Below are 13,513 nucleotides of genomic sequence, written 5' to 3'. Positions count from 1 at the left end.
TTTGGTCACAAGCTTTAATTATACCAGAAGAAAAACAAGATACTGAAGCCCTCAAATGTAAGCATTTTGAGTATAGATTTCCATTGCCAAGGCTTCCAGAAAAGCTATGCGTAGAAACTTTTCTTGCGATAAACATTTTAACTTTGACACCTCATTTTAATGACAGCGTCATCAGTTTTTTTTTATAGATGGTGGGTCATCTACAGGGTTATAAAAGTTTATTTTTTGAAATATCCAAATATAAGATGAAAATACATGGAAAATAATAAATGAAAAATACGTTTTCTAATTTCCGATGATAACGAAAATATGAGGACAAAATTATAATAAGTATAAATTGTGGCAACATTGTACAAAATCCAACCATTGAGTGGAATAGTAATTTTACAAAAGGATATGTTGATGAATTGAAATGAATGTAATGGTAAAGCGGAGGTATCGCATCTCTCTTTTGTGCATATTGAAATTCCGTGTGTTGGTGATGATGGAAAAAAATAGATCAATGACGTTTTGATTCAGCCATATTATATAGATTGTAGCTTTTCGAACAAAAATCTCTTTCATTTTTATTTGATTAATTTTAAACCTATGTTAATATGTTTTTAGTGATCAAATGGTTTTGTAAATTGTGAAATGTGTTATATACTTAATTGCAATAATCTAGTTTCAATTAGTTGTTCTAAATAATGAAAAAGAAGTATTTACAATATCTCGAACGCCATTATGCTTTTAAACTAAATTAACGGTGCAAACTCAATTTGATTTGAATGTTTCCAATTATAAGACGTACCATTCAGACTAAAGTCGCTGGACCTATTTATAAAAAGAATTAAAGAATAGTTTCCTTTCAATTTTGGCGGGAGAGCTGGCAGTGGCACGTTGTTTTGAGCTGTACGGTGATGTGATCTGTCAGCTGTCGCTGGTCTTGACGCCTCCTGGAATTTGTAGTCGAATTTAATGCAAAATTAGAAGTGCAATAGTGTGTTTCGTGGTGCGGCACGATAGATGTGGACTTTCGATAATGCGCCGCGAATAGGCGATATGGACGGCGCGCGAACGTGTCCAAGCTACGAGGCCGGGTTTGACGCGTGTGATCAGGGTTCAGTGTTGGAGTGGTCGGGGCGAGGGCCGGCGCGGGTGCTGCGGCGGCGCTGCCGCAGCGAGGGCGTGGACCGCTCGCCGTACGAGGATGCGCGAGAGCACCGCTCCTCGGACTGCGCGCGCGCCTACCGCTGGCCGCATCGCAGCCAGTTCACTATCAACAGCCACGAGCTGCGGCACGAGCGCTTCCACCACGAGTGCGCGCTGCCGGCCGCCGAGAACGGCGACTTCCTCATGGCGCACGACGGCAACCACCACGGGTGAGTGACGTTTGCGTCAAGTAAACATAACCTTCAACCTGTCACCATTATATATTACATCTGGCATTGCCTCTAACTGAGGGTTATTAGAATGCTTCATCATCAATCATTAACAATTGATATTTGCTCTGTAAAGAGGTATGTAGTGCATATACCACACAGCTCCAATGTGGGTTGATAGGTTTCACATGTTTATACTATATTATGATTGAAACTCACAGTGCTCTCTACAAAATGTGGTGTAACACCAACAAATTCTAACAATATGACTCAAATATTTCCACTATATCTATACAGATAACAGAGTAAGACATTCAGTTACAAAATGTTATAAGAGCTTATAAATTTCATTTTGAATAAAGATTACATATACATAAAGCTTTTGGGCTGGTGGTAGATTAATTAGTCACTACTAACAGACAAGCTAAACAATTCAGAACGAGAGAGACAAATATCTTAGCAATCCATGGATTTACCATGCAGGTGCCGGGTTGATTGCATAGCAGAGAGAATAACTCCGAGCAGAGTCCTGGAGTTGTGACCAAAGGATGCCGGGTTAAGGAATTCCTTGACAGTTGATTAACATTTCCCTTCTCCTCTCATGTTGATCTCCCTGCTTAGCCAAATTTGGTAGCCCATTAGAGCAGCTTTGGATACCTTTTCTAATATAGAACTTACTGTAGTTCTAGAGAAGTCAAGGTCTTTAAGCAAGATAAAGGGAGATTTTGCTGGTAATCCTCTCACACCCACTCCTACAGCATATATTTAATTATATGTTTATCAATGTCTTAATACTGCATCATTTCTTCCAGTTACCAGTCAGGAAGGACGAAGTATCACAGACAAAGTCCAACCAGACCTATATTAGTTACAACAATGTCTAACACCAAGTTAGACGACAGCCGACTGCCGAAGGTTGAGGAATTGTTTGAGAAGGTGGACCAGGAGATGATGGAAGTGACGATGGCCAAGCAGCCTCTTAAGTCAATACTCAATAACCCAAAATCACAGCTGCAGAGCATATTGAAGAAACCCAAAAGCAGATCATACCAGGATACAAAATCTACAGCGGAAGGCAGAAGAAGACAAAGGGCATCCAGTGAATCTGATAACTATTATTGTACTTTTCACATAGGATCTCCTGTACAAGGTTATGACAAGTAAGTTTATGCTTTGATTCTACAATTTAGTAAATGCACCCTGAAATTAAGGCTCTGGAACTTAACCTACTAAAGCCACCATGATCTCTATGCCTACTATACTTATCTATCTAGGAAAATCATAAAAACAACCCTTTTCTATTTCCCATACAAAATTTTAGAGTCAAGGGGCAGTCAAGGTGTATGATAGGGGTAGGGTAGGGGTATGGTAGTGTAGAGTAGGAATAGGGGTAGAGTAGTGTAGAGTAGGGATAGGGGTAGAGTAGTGTAGAGTAGGGATAGGGGTAGAGTAGTGTAGAGTAGGGATAGGGGTAGAGTAGTGTAGAGTAGGGATAGGGGTAGAGTAGTGTAGAGTAGGGATAGGGGTAGAGTAGTGTAGAGTAGGGATAGGGGTAGAGTAGTGTAGAGTAGGGATAGGGGTAGAGTAGTGTAGAGTAGGGATAGGGGTAGAATAGTGTAGAGTAGGGATAGGGGTAGAGTAGTGTAGAGTAGGGATAGGGGTAGAGTAGTGTAGAGTAGGGATAGGGGTAGAGTAGTGTAGAGTAGGGATAGGGGTAGAGTAGTATAGAGTAGGGATAGGGGTAGAGTAGTGTAGAGTAGGGATAGGGGTAGAGTAGTGTAGAGTAGGGATAGGGGTAGAGTAGTGTAGAGTAGGGATAGGGGTAGAATAGTGTAGAGTAGGGATAGGGAAGAAGTGCACTTAAGTCAAAGCGAAGCTTGACCGGGTCCTCTAGTTGTTTATAAAATACATAGGTCAAAACCAATATAAGTCACAGTTCCCTATGGATTTCTTCCCTATTTCCCTAAGTATCCCACTCACCCATATGAATACTACAATCTCTCCTACAAGAAAGCTTTTGATGCTTAAATCACTTATTTTCTATTAACATTATTTGAGAAATCTTATTCCAAACATCATGTATTTAAAAACTTGCATAAAGATTATTATTAGACCTGGATCAATAAAGAAAACTTCAATAGGCCCAGCCGGGGATAGAACCCAAGACCTCCGTCTTGTAAATCCAATGTGCTTTAACAGCCATGGAGGCTGTCTAATTTCACTATTTAGATTGAAATTAATGGCTGTTGATTGCAAAAATGTCTAGTGCTTACCCTAACTAAGAACCCAATACAAACCTATGTTGGACCACAGAATACATAGTATAACCCTAGTTAAAAACTTTATGCACGCCACTGACCTACAGGCTATTAGCACTGAGAACTCTTTTGCTGTATAATCTTGGTAGAGTATGAAATACAGTTTTAGCTTAACAATTTATTTTCAAGTGGTTGACTCATCAGAAACTGTTTAAAACAAAAACAAATCAACCTCTTTACATAAAGCCACAATATCAGATGATTAGCATTAAAATTGTATAACACACAACAATATCAACTCCTACCAGTATAAGTTGTTTTATCTTTAAAAACAATAATATGTCAAATTATTGATAAATCTGATGGAATCTGGTTGGTTGTTTAACCTTGCATAAAATGTGTTCTAGATAACCTATAAATTAATAAAAATAGTAAAATGTGTGTTGAAAAGTTTTTTTATTAATATTATAAATATTGAAAGGTTGATTGTATAAGTTTTAACATTGCATTTATTATACCAAGTCAATATTTAAATAAGGTAAACTTAACATTCTATTTTATAGTAATTTTTTCATAATGTTAATATAATTAGTTAACTATGATCTCATCTATGCTGTCACTGACTATAGCTTGGCAACTTCGTTCGTAACACTCTCGATGTTGTGCGCCGCCAACTCTTAGTGAACAAGTGTGGAAGAGGCTTAGGAAAGAAGAAGAAGACTTCTTCTTCACATCTATACTAATATTATAAAGCTGAAGAGTTTGTTTGTTTGTTTGTTTGTTTGTTTGATTGAACGCGCTAATCTCAGGAACTACTGGTCCGATTTGAAAAATTCTTTCAGTGTTAGATAGCCTACTTATCGAGGAAGGTTATAGGCTATATATTATCCCCATATTCCTACGGGAACGGGAACGGGAACCACGCTGGTGAAACCGCGCGGCATCAGCTAGTACACTTATATGTTCAGTGTGGTAAACTAGGCTAATTCAATGGAAAAATATAACTTTGACGCTTCATAGCCTGGTGGATATGACCTCTGCCTCCGATTCTGGAGGGTGTGGGTGTTCCAATCCAGAGCATGCACCTCCAACTTTTCAGTTATGTGCATTTTAAGTTTAATATCATGTGTCTCAAAGGGTGAAGATAAAACATTGTGAGGAAACCTGCATACCAGAGAATTTTCTTAATTCTCTGCGTGTGTGAAGTCTGCCAATACGCTTTGGGCCAGCGTGGTGGACTATTGACCTAACCCCTCTCAGTCTGAGAGGAGACTTGAGCTCTGTAGTGATCCGATTATGGGTTGATAATGATGATGATGATAAGTAAAACCTGCTGATTAATATATTGTTTTTTAATTTCAGCCACTCACCATATTTGTCCAACAACATGAAGCGTGCGAAAGACAACTCCGGCACTGGTTATTCCTATGGAACAGCGATCAATGCACTGAGCCATAGTCGTTCAAGATCTCCTCCCCCTACAAACTATTCTAAAAGCACTCGGTGTACATGCAGAGACCAAGTTATAGTGGCGCCCAAGGATGATGTATACAAAATGCACATTTTGAGGACCACGGCCATAAACAGTGAAACAGTGGACAATATTCCAGTTATTGAAGTGGTGAGTTTTGTGTTTTATATTACTCAAAGTACTGTTCATTCGTGCTTGTAACTTGCTCACATGAGGTTGAGTTATTTTAGTGTTCAATCACTACAAGCCATATTCGACTCACTGTTGAGCACGAGTTCCTTCTCATAATGAGAGGGGTTAGGCTAATATGGCAGACTTCACATACGAAGATTCTCTGGTATATAGGTTTCCTCACGATGTTTTTCCTTCACCGTTTGAGACACGTGATATTTAATTTCTTAAATGCACACAACTGAAAAGTTGGAGGTGCATGCCTCCAACATGTTGAACCGAGTTCAAACCCACAACCTTTCGAAATTGGAGGCGGAGGTCAGATCCATTGGGCTATCACGTCTCTTTTGATCTCTTGATTCCTATAACTGGAAAATATTTTTGTGGTATTTTACAGTGGCGGGGTGATTTATACAGGAAGAAAATTTTTTTAGTGCGGATATTTTTATATTTTGTACATAAACAAAATTTAATGATCACGTATTTTTTCTTTTTTTTTTTAACTCAAAAATAACAAAATTAACGTTAGCTAAAGTTATTTACTTTTGAACAGAATTTTAGGGTCACCCTATTGTGCGTTTATTTTATTTTCGTTTGATACCTAAAGGACGTCACCAGATCACTTTTAAGCTGAATATATCTTGTTTAGTAATAATATGTACATTATTTTGTTATTTTAGAGACATAAATTAAAAAAAAAATTACATAAAATGTATCGAACTGTTTGTAGATTTATATTCTTTTAGTGATACAGAACCACGAAAAAAAATATCCGCACTAAAGACCGAATCACCCTGTATACGAGGTTGATCCTTTACGGGATCCTGACGGGATTTAGCGATTTAGCGGGAGTATTTTCTATAACTATTTGGTTATATTTTTTAAGGAAAATTACTTAAAAATGTCTGAGGAACAAATGTGTGTGTGTGATGTGTTCTAAAATGAATATTTTTGGAGTAAAAAATAATTCTTTTGTAAATAGATCTGTGTCCCTCCATCCTTCCAGTATGACCTAGCCCAACTTATACATTAATAAATATCATAACATTACAACAATGAAACATCGATTCTATACAAAGAGATTTTATAAATGCGTTAGATCGTTGATCTTACCACACTTACGCCGGTTACAACCACAAAACGCCGCTACCGGCATATTTCCTGTAGTTTCATACATTTTAAATGGGCCGCACACTTTTGACGTCGGTGGCCGCCACACGCTACAATCGTCGCTGCTCGCTTCTTGTGGCCCGCAACGGCCACTAAACGCCGCCACACGCCACTCGCGCGACTCCGCACCCTTCTCTTTCTTATCTCAGTAAACCTGTTAGAGTCGAAAAGAAAGTAGCAGCCACCGACCGCAAGTGTCGACCACCGGGTGAGTCAGCTACTTTTGTGGCCCCTTCTTGCTTCTTGTGGCGGCGTTTGTGGCTGTCGCGTGTGGCCCGTGTGCGGCGACGCTTATACTTTGACAGAGGGATAACGTCTAGTGAGCCAGGTCCTTATGTAATCGGTCTGAGCCGGCAATGGACGTCCATTGGCTGATGATGATGATGATGAAGACTAGTTTTGTGTAATGTTTACTAGCTCACTAATCTACACATTAATTATGTCAATATCATGGTAAACAAGTATAAAGGGTTCCTAATATCCCAGTTATTTTATCAGCATGTCTACCTTATCTTGATAGTTGTAATTGATGGAGACTCCAAAGTTTAATTTGCGGCGTTAAATGTTTTTTTTTCAGATACATTCATGTTAATAAAGTAAAGGGTTTGCATATTCGAATAAGAATTGGCAAACTATTAGAAAATGTTTATGGAGAGATCTTAGGAATGCCTTTTATGATTACACTATATAGTTTAAACGCTCCCGCTGTTTCATTCGCGTAGTTCCCGTTTCCGTGAGAACACGGGGATAAAATATAGCCCATGACACACAGAAATAACGTGGCTTTCAAGTAGTGTATGAATTTTTAAAATCGGTTCTGTAGATCTAGAGATTATCCCTCTACAATACCAAACTTTACCACTTTATAATATTAGTATAGGCTAAATGATTATTGTCTAAAAATTTGTCGGCCTCCGAGTTGCAGTGATATTCGCGGAAGATTTACAAGACGGGTTCCTGGGTTCGATCCCCGGCTGGGCCGATTGAGTTTTATTAGGTGGTCTGGCTGGTGGGAGGCTTCGGCTGGGGCTAGACCACCCTACCGTACCGCCAAGCGATTTAGCGTTCCAGTACGATGTCGTGTGGAAACTGAAAGAGGTGTGAATTTTCGTTCTACTCCTAACAAGTTAACCCGCTTCCGTTTTAGATTGCATCATCACTTATCATCAGGTGAGATTGTAGTCACGGGCTAACTTGTAATAAAAAAAACAAATATTACAATTCAAACTTGTTACGTAATATCGTCGTCATCAACCCATATTCGGCTCACTGCTGAGCTCGAGTCTCTTCTCAGAATGAGAGGGGTTAGGCCAATAGTCCACCACGCTGGCCCAATGCGGATTGGCAGACTTCACACACGCAGAGAATTAAGATAATTCTCTGGTATGCAGGTTTCCTCACGATGTTTTCCTTCACCGATTGAGACACGTGATTTTTAATTTCTTAAAAATGCACACAACTGAAAAGTTGGAGGTGCATGCCCCGAACTGGATTCGAACCCACACCCTCCGGAATCGGAGGCAGAGGTCATATCCACTGGGCTATCACTGCAGTGATAGCCCAGTGGATACGTAATATACAAAATTCTATTTTTAAAACAAGTTCAGAATTCTATCTTGAGTCATCGACTTATAAGTTTGTTGCAGACAAAACTAAAAGTTTTAAAACAAAGTTCCATCCAACCATCCATTATGAATTAAATTTGCACGCAAAGTAAAATGCCGTCTGTATTGTTGCTTAGTGTCATAACTAGTGTTTTAAACCGATTTCGCGGCTCGCTGAACACCTGGCACATCCCGATACCGCACCACTATCATATCTGTATGTGTAATCATGTGAAACTACCCTCTATTAACAACGAAATAAGATTCAAAATCACATGAACTCTTATCCGGAGGTATACAAATTAGGGCTACTATACAAAAGTAAAAGGAAGGGTAATTGGTGCCGAGTAGACAACTTGAGGCACCACCGCAAATTAAAGTGCAATGAACTTCAGTTTGGATAGCACGCATGGGTGTATTTAATCGAAGTTTAAAGCCTAAAGCCTAGTTTGCACAATGAATTGTATCCGCGCGATATCAATCTGCGTTCGACGATTATTTACTACTATATCACTGCCCAAAGTAAGATTAACAATAAACTCGGCGTATCCAATTGCTTCTTTCTCCGCAGCTGTATTTAGTGTCAAGTATCAAGTAAACATTATTTGAGGCATCACCCCAAATTAAAGTGCAATGAAGTACATATTGGATAGCAGGGTATATTTAATCCAAATTAAAAGCCTAAAGCCTAGTTCGCACAGTGAAATGTATCTGCGCGATAACCTGCATAGTTTGATAGGTCCAGTGTTTGTCCATCGTATTTGAATTGTTGGTTTTAAAAACTACAGTAGAAAGCTATTTGCAACGAAAGCGCAGCAGCGAATTTTGTTTTTTTTTTTTCGTTTTTTTAAATTGCTATAGTCTTCCACAGCTGCGTTTAAGGGAGAATTGAGAAGGCGCTGCCTGAGTCGAATACTAGGGTTTGAAGAATTTAAGGGGGATGAGACCCTTAGAAAGAACTTTTCCTAAGGGTGTTTTCTGTTATATTCTCAAAGGCTCTGATTTGGACCTTGGTTTTGTATGGAATGGAATCTCCCCTGACGCCTTCGTTACTGTTTAGATATATCCACAAATGTGACCGACCATTTCGGGTCCAGCATTTTACAGAATAAAAATAAACGACGAAAAATCGTTAGTTTTATAATAAATCAAAATTACCAAAAGTACTGAATAATATAACTCATGCAACTGTCAATCAAACTGAAATGAAACTAGTCTAAAACTGATATTATTATTTAATAAACATACTAACTTGGTTGCTAACTACGAACCTTATTAGAAGGTTCAAAGTCACTCATCGTTCGATGGAGCGAGTTTTTCTGCGTGATCGAATCAGAAATGAGGAGATCCGAAGGCGAATAAAGCCACTGTCATAGCTCAGCGAGTCGCGAAGCTGAAGTGGCAAAGGGCAAGCCACATAGTTCGAAGAGCCGATGGACGTTGGGGTCCCAAGGTGCTGGAATGGCGACGCCCCACTAGGTGGACCGAGGATATCAAGCAGGTTGAAGGGAGCCGCTGGTTGCTGGGTCGAGACTGTCGTTCTTGGAGATCCATGCAAGAGGCCTATGTCCAGCAGTGTACATCCATTGGCTGATAATGATGATGATGAAACATAGTAATGGTTCATTCATTAAATCTACGGCCAGAAATGTATGAAAAATCGCTGGAGTCCTTTAATTCCGATAGATACAGTTCGCGCGGCGAGAGTTTGGCTTTGACCTTCGGATGGAGGGGATTACTGCGCATGGGTACTGTCACGCACACAATACTTTTCCTTTTTTATGTACCAGGTTGGATATTTGAGTGGGTCAAAATTCATGTATAGTGATAATAATGCTAGAAAATAATACGAAGTAGATAAACTTCTTCATTTATTAAAACTATTGATAGTTATTTTACATATTTAAAATGTTTATACAGAGACAGCAATGAAAATTCTAAATAATTGTTTTTAATAAAATTATTTATTCCAAGATACATGTAAAATTGGTACATAAGAACAAAAGAAAACTTAAAATAATTATTAAATACAGTGTGTCCCTGGATAATCTGCAACACCAAAAGGGGGTAATATTAATATTTAACAAAAAAACTTAAACAAACAAACTCAACAAATAATAACAATCGACAACAATTAACGAAAATAGCAATTCATTTGTGAACGTGATTGTACAACAGGAGTGCGCGGTACGTCGTTTCGGTGCGAGAGGCAGGTAACGACTGGAGCGCCAATCAGAGCACCGCGCACCCGCCCCGCACCCCGCTAATGCCCGTTGATACCCAATTTCTGATTTCTGCGCAATAACGGTCAAAGCCAAACTCTCGCCGCGCGAACTGTACTTATATGTACATGATACCAAGAGACGTTGGCGTATCGCATGCTCCTTGCGATGTTTTGCAATGCAATACGCTTTTCCCCCAAAGCACAAAAGTTATACTACTTCTTTTTTTTAAAAGCCTTCCTTTAAAGTTTTCTGTGCACCTTTTTGTATTGTGTGCTGTTAAGTTAGCCTTAAATTAATTTAGTGCATCGTTGAAATTAGGATTAATGATATAAATAAATAAAAATTTATGGTGTGATAAGGTATGTTCTCTTCTTAGATTTAAGGCTGATTGGACCACTTTTTGATAAATTTAGTATAGTTTATTTGCAATTTTTGTGTTTTTTTTATTTGGCTTAAAGTAAAAAAATTACGTATTAACTTACTTTACTTGAAGTTTAGGGTATCTGACACTTCGCCAACTAAATTGCATGTAGTTTTTAAAGGCAAGGGTGAGGTAAACTCACACATCGAAATATATCCTGCGTCCTTACACTACACGCTACTGTAAATTTTAAATCGTAATACACACACAAGTAATTTTAACACAATGAAACATCGATGCTATAGACGCTGTTTGTATGAACACGTTAGATAAGCGTTAGATCATGATCATATAGTTCTGACAGAGGGGTAACCTCTAGCGAGGCAGGCCCTATAGAAGATACTCGTAATTAGTCCGAGGGAAAATCTTACAAGAAAAATCAAAACATTGACACTAATTTTGCTGGCAACATTATTGAATCTATCAAAATAATGACATTTTTTCTATCAAATTAATATAAATTGCTAATTTTAATATTAAAATGACAAAAAAATATATAATGAAACAATAAATACAAAAAATAAAGCATGGTTTTCAAATATTAGGTGATAACACAATCTGCTACGTGAAAATTTAATGCAATGCGGTGGGATTTCATACTTACTAATGTTTGGTGATCAGATTAAAGAAACGAATCCGCAAACTGATAAAACTTCAACTATTGAAAACGTGATGCGCATTGGCTTGAGGCGGTGCTACGATCTACGGTTTTAAATATTTCTAAATTTAATAATTCGATCTATAATTCGCGAGTGAAATAATATTTGCGAACACAGAATGGTTGAGTGGGTTGATAATTTGTGAGGTTGAATTTTGTTGTGTAATAGCTTAGTTTCAGGCCAATTGGTAAACTAGATAAAAAAAAGCATAAGTGAGTTTTAAAGATCCTTCCTTCCGGGACCATGCGGAATTCGCGCGATTCTTATTATCCTTTGTGAACGGTCGTTTACTGAAATGATTACTAAATGTAATTTCAAAGCTCACAGCACAACACTCACTCGCACAAAGCTCACTTCGCCTAGTCTTTCACACAGTATTATTGTAATTAAACACCCGAAATTAAAACCTCTTTCGTCTTGACTAAAGTGGTAAAAAACTGGTTTTTTTTATATACTGGCTAAATGAATAGATAGTCTAATAATGTATATTACGTATTGAATCCCTTGTCACCTTGCGCAAATATGGTTCTATTAGTCTTTGTGAACAGACCTTTACTTGTTCCAAAACTGAATCATACCTAGCCGCCTAGTTTTTGACAGGATTATATTGAGAGTAACCGTAGGATATATTGCACCAGTTTGAAATCTCTTTCGTTTCGAGTAATGTGATAAAGGACATGTGTCTTTGGGATTGCTTTTTGAAATCCTGACTTAACGAAAAGTCTTTTCTATATTAAGTCATAAAACCCTTGTGATCTTGCTCAAATATTCCCTGTTCTATTAGTCTTTGTGTACATGCCTTTACTAGTTTCAAAGCAGAATCAAATCTTGCCACTAGTCTTTGGCAAAAAAAATCCATGGTTTCCCGAGATTTACAAAAAACTGATGATTTTGATGGTATGAACGTTTGTTACTCTTTCACGCCGCGACTATTGAATTGAATTAACTCAAATTTAAAATCGATATAGATTATTATAAGCCTGGAATAACACATAGACTACTTTTATCCTGAAAAAAATCATAGTTCTCGCGGGATTTGTGAAAAACTGAATTCCACGCGGACGAAATCGCGGGCAGTTAGGCCGCTAGTTAGCTAAATAAAAAAAAAATATGTTATATAAATCCCGCAAATATATGCGCGGTTCTATTAGATTGTGAACCGGCCTTTACATGAAAGCTGTGATTCATGCCGCCTAGTCTTTGGCAGGGTACTGTTGGGAGTAAACGCGGGAATTTTCGCACCAGTTTGACGTCTTCCTCCTACAGTGTTGTTGTGTAGTGTAGAGTTGTGTTGTGTTGTGTCAATATGCATCAGAAAGCCGGACAGTGTAATATGTTGAACCGGTTTGGAAAAATGGAAGTTCACTGTTTCAGCCGTGTATGTATGTATGTTAATTAAAAACTGAGATTGTGAGATAATTCTGTTTAAGTAGTGTTTGTGATTTGGGCAGAGGTTTGGGATTCATTTGTTTATTAATTTAATTATTGTTGTCAATAATTCAATGTTTCCTCATGAAAATTCATGAAGTCATGAGAGATGCGTGTAGGCGGTCTATGTATTCTCGTATTTCAAGCTATGTCGAGCTACGAATCATTTGTCGTATATTTTTTTTAACAAATTTTCGCAAAGTATAATATACATTGTATCTACTACGGTCACACTAGCTTATCCACTTTCCCGGTCTTTTTCTTAGTGTTCTTTGGAAAATATTTTTTTCAGAATGGTTTTAAATATTATTTACAGAATAATTAATAATAATAAGAAGAAGAAGAAGTAAGTTTTATAAAAAATAGCTCGTGTGTAGAGAGCCTACGATAATCGCGAGTATATATATTTTTTATTATTTATAGTAACAAGTTATAAATAAATTATAACTTATAAATAACTAATAGGTTTGAATCACGCCGCGTATTCAACTATGTATGTTCGCGGGCTTATTTACATTATTTACACACCATTAATATTTATATAAAATGTTTATGAAAGATATTATACAAAAGCAATAATATAAACGTGCAGATAATAAATTGTTTAAATGATTTACGTAAAAGTAAATTATGTATAATATCTGAAGATCCTTAAAACCAAGTAGGTATAAGGTATGAATACAAATATGATTTGTATTCACACATTATTACTAAAAAATACTTTTTAATAAAATTACTTACTTTC

The 13,513-nt window shown here is 37.6% G+C and overlaps 1 protein-coding gene across 3 annotated transcripts in view; it reads left to right on the top strand.

The window, feature by feature from the left end:
• Positions 1–580: 580 nt before the first annotated feature.
• Positions 581–13,513, top strand: part of LOC112046572 (tubulin monoglutamylase TTLL4) — a 48,815-nt gene continuing 35,882 nt past the window's right edge. For all 3 annotated transcript variants that reach the window (XM_024083263.2, XM_024083259.2, XM_052888324.1), the window contains exons 1-3: positions 581–1,361; positions 2,174–2,521; positions 4,982–5,240. In XM_024083263.2, coding sequence (XP_023939031.2) covers positions 1,006–1,361; positions 2,174–2,521; positions 4,982–5,240 — 963 coding nt within the window. In that variant the 5' untranslated portion in view covers positions 581–1,005. The remainder of the gene's footprint in view (positions 1,362–2,173; positions 2,522–4,981; positions 5,241–13,513) is intronic.

The sequence above is a fragment of the Bicyclus anynana genome, chromosome 22 (assembly GCF_947172395.1).
Source record: "Bicyclus anynana chromosome 22, ilBicAnyn1.1, whole genome shotgun sequence".
Lineage (NCBI taxonomy): Eukaryota > Metazoa > Arthropoda > Insecta > Lepidoptera > Nymphalidae > Bicyclus > Bicyclus anynana.
Note: the sequence above shows the minus strand (reverse complement) of the source record. Positions and strands in the feature narration are given on the sequence as shown.